Genomic DNA, 5,893 nt, shown 5'->3' with positions numbered 1-5,893 from the left:
GATATTTGAGATCATATGAGTTACAGGAAATTTCAGTATTTGTGGGCAATGAGATAAGCCATGTATTCATGCAATAAGTGGCAGAACGACCATGAAAAGTAATCGTATATGTTTAAATACAACTAAGAAAGCACAAGAAGAATTATCTGACCCACAACTTAGAGTTAGCCGCGGTGATTCATGCACTAAAGATGTGGAGGCACAATTTGTATGGCATTTATGTTGATGTCTATACAAATCATAAAAGTCTTCAGTATATATTCAAGCAAAAGGAAGTGAATTTACGTCAGAGGCGATGGTTGGAGCTACTAAAAGACTATGATGTTGATATTTTATACCATACAGGAAAGGTTAATGTAGTAGCCGACGCCCTCAACCGTATATCTATGGGTATTATGTCATATTTACAGCCATAGAAGTGTGGGATTGCCAATGAGATTCATCAGCTAGCTAGTCTTGGAGTTCAATTACTGGACTCAGGTGATACCGGAGTTACTATTCAGGACACGGCAACATCCTCTTTAGTAACTGAAGCGAAGGAATGCCAGTATGAGGATCATATGCTAGCTCATTACAGAGATACATCCCCTCAAAAGGAGAATACACCATTTGAGATTACAGAAGATGGAGTCCTCAGATATTGAAGTCAATTATGTGTTCTAATGTGGCAAGGTTGCATCAGCAGGTTTTGGGAGAAGATCACTATTCTTGTTATTCTATTCATGCAGGAGAGACGAAGATGTATCATGATATCAGGGGAATATACTGGTGGGACGGAATGAAGAAGGATATAGCAGAGTTTGTTGCTCAGTGCCCTAATTGTCAGCAGGTTAAGATTGAGAAACAGAAACTCGGTGGATTATTACAGGCTATAGAGATTCCGAATTGGAAATGGAAAGTGATTAATATGGATTTCATCAAAGGCTTACCTCGTACCCAACGTAAGTTCAATTCTATATGGGTTATTGTCGATATACTTACAAAAGCAACCCATTTTCTGTCTGTCAGGACTACTTATTCAGCAGAGGATTATGCAAGGCTTTACATTAGGTAGATAGTACAACTTCATGGTGTCCCTATATATATTATCTCAGATAGAGGTGCTCAGTTTATAGCTAATTTCTGGAGGTCCTTACAAAAGGATTGGGGACTCATGTAAGTCTTAGTACAATATTTCATCCCCAGACAGACGGTCAGGCTGAACGTACTATTCAGACACTGGAGGATATGCTAAGGGCTTGTGTGATGGACTTCAGGGGGTAGCTGGGATGATTATTTTTCACTTATTGAGTTTGCAGATAATAATAGTTATCATTCCAATATTCAGATGGCTCCATACGAAGCTCTTTACAGACGAAAGTGTATGTCACCTATCGGATAGTTCGAGGTTGGGGAAACTAAGTTAGTAGTACCAGAGTTGGTACAACAGGCAGTTGAGAAGATTAAGCTTATACGGGAAAGGCTATTAGCAGCTCAGAGTCGTCAGAAGTCCTATGTAGATAATCGACGACGAGACTTGGAGTTTCAAGTAGATGACTGGGTATTCCTAAAGGTATCACCGATGAAAGGCGTTATGAGATTCGGTAAGGAAGGAAAGCTTAGCTCTCGGTACATTGGACCTTATAAGATTATACGCAGAGTAGGCCAAGTATCATATGAATTAGATTTGCCTTCGAAATTGGAGTTTGTACATCTAGTATTTCATGTATCTATGTTCCGTAAGTATATTAGAGATCCCTCTAAAGTGATTCCAGTTGACTATGTTCAGGTTACAAAGCAGCTATCATATGAGGAAGCTCCCATTGCTATACTAGATAGACAAATTCAGAGATTAAGAACTAAGGATGTAGCTTCGGTTAAAGTAGTTTGGATTAACAATAATGTGGAGGAGATGACTTGGGAAGCTGAAGAAGAAATAAAGATTAGCCATCCTCACTTGTTTCCACTTCCGGAGGAGGATAAGACTAAGACATCACAGCCTTTAGGTACGTATATGGTACTTGATTCTTATGTTAGTCATTGTTATTAGTCGTGTGAGGCCATTGGTGTTATTGATGATTGTGGCTCTGTGTGGCTTTGTATTATTGGGTTTTCTTTGTGACAAGTTGGTATTAGTACCGTTACAGAGGAGACTCTGCCAAAATTTCTATAGATTTCTGGGAGTTTAACATTCGAGGACGAATGTTTCTAAGGGGGTAGATTGTCACACCCTGTGCGTCCCAAGGTGACGTAATGAAAATGAGACTTGTTAATCATGATTTAAATGATTTAAAAGTCATAATATGGCTATATATGATGTTTGGATAAAAAATATGAAGTTTGAGAAAAATCGGATTAAAGTTGCGGAAACACCGACTAAGGATTTGCCATGTAACAGAGCTTTTTGAGAAATATATTTTGTGTGCTATATGAGGTATTTTTGGGACATATTATATATCAAATTGAAGGTATTGGAATTTAGTTTCCAACTCACTTAACCGTTTGTTCATACGATACCCGGATAAAAAGTTATAAGCTTTGGAAGAAGGGTCAATCATAGGGTACCAAGTAGCACCTTTATGACTTTTAAAATAATTGGGATATTTACATACCATCTCGTCTCTTTCTCCAATTTTCTAGAGATCTCGCCCAAATAACACCTCTAACTTTACTCTTAAGCTCTCTACAAGAGCTTCAAACAATATTATCATCCCGGGCACGGAATCAAGAAGCGATAACATTAAAACGATCCCTACGACATTAGTATCGCTATATCACCTCTCTTTTTCTTTGTGGTTTGAGTTTTGGAAGGTACTTCATAATTAATAAAACGTGTACTTTCTGTATTTAAGTGTTTAAATATCAAGAAATATTGATAAATTCATTTCCAAATAGTTAGAACTCACGGGACGGTAATCGGAAGCCGTGAGTTCGAGTTATTTGACTTGTAGTGGACTGTTTTGTGGGCTGTTTCGTGTTGCCTTTGGGCTGTATATTTTTCTACTGTTTAATGGATTCTTGGAGGATAAATTTTGTGGAGAAACACCACATAATGACGGAATGGTGGGCTGGTCGTTCGTCGTTACATTATTTTTTTGTTGTTTGACATTACTTTGGTTGTCGTTTTATGTATGAAGTGATTAGGGTGTGTGGGTTGTTTTATAGTATTGTGATGGAGATAAGGTTGTAAAATGATGCTTACATTTTGTTGTTGTTGTTTTCTTGTTGTTGTTGGTACATGGTATTGGAGGAGGGCCTAGTTACAGGGGAGATGCTGCCCAAATCTACGTAAACGAGCTACTAGTTTAAGTTGTGGACTTAGCCTTTACTCAACACTGATTTTAATTCTTCTTATGATGTGGTAGATTGGATTGAGTTGTTTGAAGAATTTCTTGGAAGTTATTAAGGACTCAACGGAGTTAAGGTATGTTAAGGTTATCCCTTCTTTCTTTTGGCATGATCCAAATAATACAAACGAAATGAGCAAAATATGCAACTTTCATAAATGACTCTATTCATAGAAATACTAGGGTTTCTATATTTTTGATTCCCCATGTGAATTATTATTATATCCTCTATTCATGGGTCTCAGAAAAATACGTATTTGATAAAATTTGTACGAAAGACATATTGATTTTATGATATTCGAGAAATCTTAATAATGTATTTCTTATGCATTTCATGCATTTATACATGTACATTGACCCATGACCAGAAGGCGTTATATACACGTATATTATATGTATATGGGATATGGAAAAAGGTTACGGCGTTATATACGCACCACCACCTAATCAGCTGGTATACGTTGATGATTTTGCCCACAGTGGCCGAGATGATATGATGGGATGCCCTCAGAGGCTTGATGATGTTATGTACGCATATACCTATGCATGGTATAGCATTTATATGCACATGCATGACATTATAAATTTTTATGATTCAAAGAGCTATTCAGAATTACAGGTTGAGTTCTTTAATCCATGTTTCTCTCATGTCTATTATTTACCAATTTTCATTCCTTACATACTCGGTACATTATTTGTGCTGACATCTCTTTTGCCAGGGGACGATGTGTTTCATGCCCGCAGGTCCCGATAGACAGGTTGAGAGTTCTCTTAGTAGGCTATCAGCTCAGCAGAAGGTATTTGTGCACTCCACTTGCTCCAGAGTTTCCTAGTTGGTCAGTATGATTTGAATATGTATTGATTGGTATGGCGGGGCCCTATCATGAACTTTATGATATTTATGTACTCTTAGAGGCTTGTAGACAGATGTTATGTATACAGATACCGGTATGGCCTTGTCGGCCTATGTTTTGAGTATATTAAGGATCATGCCGCCCTTATAGGCCAGTATGATATATGTATAAGTCGATATATCAAATTAGGACATCCTATGTCGAGTATTCCCTTGTGTTTTATTCTAGTTATCTCATGTCAGTCTTTCCGGCTCATTTACCTATGATTGTATGAAATGAAAGATATGTTACGTTGGTACTCGGTTGAGTAAAGTACCGGGTGCTCGTCACGGCCCATCGGTTTGGGTCGTGATATTAGATTTCAGCTCTATCCAGTTGGACAAGGATTTGACTTACGAGGAGGAGCCGGTGGCAATTCTAGCCCGGCAAGTTCACCAGTTGAAATCAAAGTGTTACCCTTCAGTTCGAGTGCAGTGGAAAGGTCAGCCTATTGAGGCAGCTACTTAGGAGTTCGAGTCCGATATGCGGAGTTGATATCCCCACCTTTTCACCAGCCCAGGTACTTTTCTATGTCCGTTCAAGGATGAACGGTTGTTTTAGAGGTGGAGAATGTGATGACCCAAAAGGTCATCTTATGTTTTAGAACTCGAATCTGCGCTCTTAAGCCTTAAAAATCTCATTTTTACCCTCTTCAATTTGCGTGCGCAGTCCAGGCAGGTTTCCGAAAAGCTTTTATGTTGAAAACTAATGAAAATAAGAATTTTTATCTTAAAAGTTGATTTTAATTGACTTCGGTCAATATTTTTGGTAAACGGGCCCGGATCCATGCTTTGACTATCTCGGTAGGTCCGTATCGAATTATGGGACCTGGGCGTATGCCCGGAATCGAATTCGGAGGTCCCTAGTTTGAGTTATGAATTTTCGATGAAAATTAAAAGTTTAGAAATTATTTATTTTTAAGAATTAATTGATATTTGGCATTGTTAGTATCGGGTCTGTATTTTAGTTTCGGAGCTCGGTACAGATTCGTTATAATATTTAAGACCTACCTGTGAAATTTGGTGAGAAACGGAGTTGATTTGACGTGATTCGGACGTCCAGTTGAGAAAATAGAAATTTTAAAGTGTTCTTGAGAATTTTATTTGATTTGGTACTAAATTTAGAGTTCTAGGTGTTATTTTGGCGATTTGATCGCGCGAGAAGGTTCGTATGATATTTTTAAACTTGTGTGCATGTTCTATTTGGAGCCCCGAGGGCTCGGGTGAGTTTCGGATAGGCCACGGGATGTTTTGGACTTGGAAAAAATCTGGCTTTCTGCAGATTATGGTGTCTGGCATATCCTTCTTCGCGTTCGCGAAGGTCCTCTCGCGAACGCGAAGAGTAAAATGATGAGGAGGGGATTTCTTCTTCACAAACACGAACGCAAAGCGATGGGGGCGTTACCCTTCACGAACACGATAAGGTCATCGCGAACACGTAGTGTTAGGCATTGGGGAGGGGGAGTCAGTCGTTCCTTTATCGCAAACGCGAGCAATGCCTCGCGAACGCGAAGGCCATGGGGGATGGCCTACACGAACGCGAACACTGTCTCGCGAACGCGAAGGCTTGGCAGCCTATACGCTTCGCGAACGCGACAGTGCTCGCGAACGCGATGAACACTGTCGCCCAGCACTTAACAGAATCTAAAAACGGGATTTTAGCCAAAATTTTATT

General features: G+C 39.1%; 1 protein-coding gene across 1 annotated transcript; it reads left to right on the top strand.

The window, feature by feature from the left end:
* Positions 1 to 1,561: 1,561 nt before the first annotated feature.
* On the top strand, positions 1,562 to 2,029 carry LOC138909282 (uncharacterized). Its single transcript, XM_070200467.1, has one exon. The coding sequence runs from the start codon at positions 1,562 to 1,564 to the stop codon at positions 2,027 to 2,029; it is 468 nt and encodes a 155-aa protein (XP_070056568.1).
* Positions 2,030 to 5,893: the final 3,864 nt, after the last annotated feature.

Source organism: Nicotiana tomentosiformis, chromosome 4, assembly GCF_000390325.3.
Source record: "Nicotiana tomentosiformis chromosome 4, ASM39032v3, whole genome shotgun sequence".
Classification (NCBI taxonomy): domain Eukaryota; kingdom Viridiplantae; phylum Streptophyta; class Magnoliopsida; order Solanales; family Solanaceae; genus Nicotiana; species Nicotiana tomentosiformis.
This window is presented reverse-complemented; position numbering and strand designations above follow the sequence as displayed.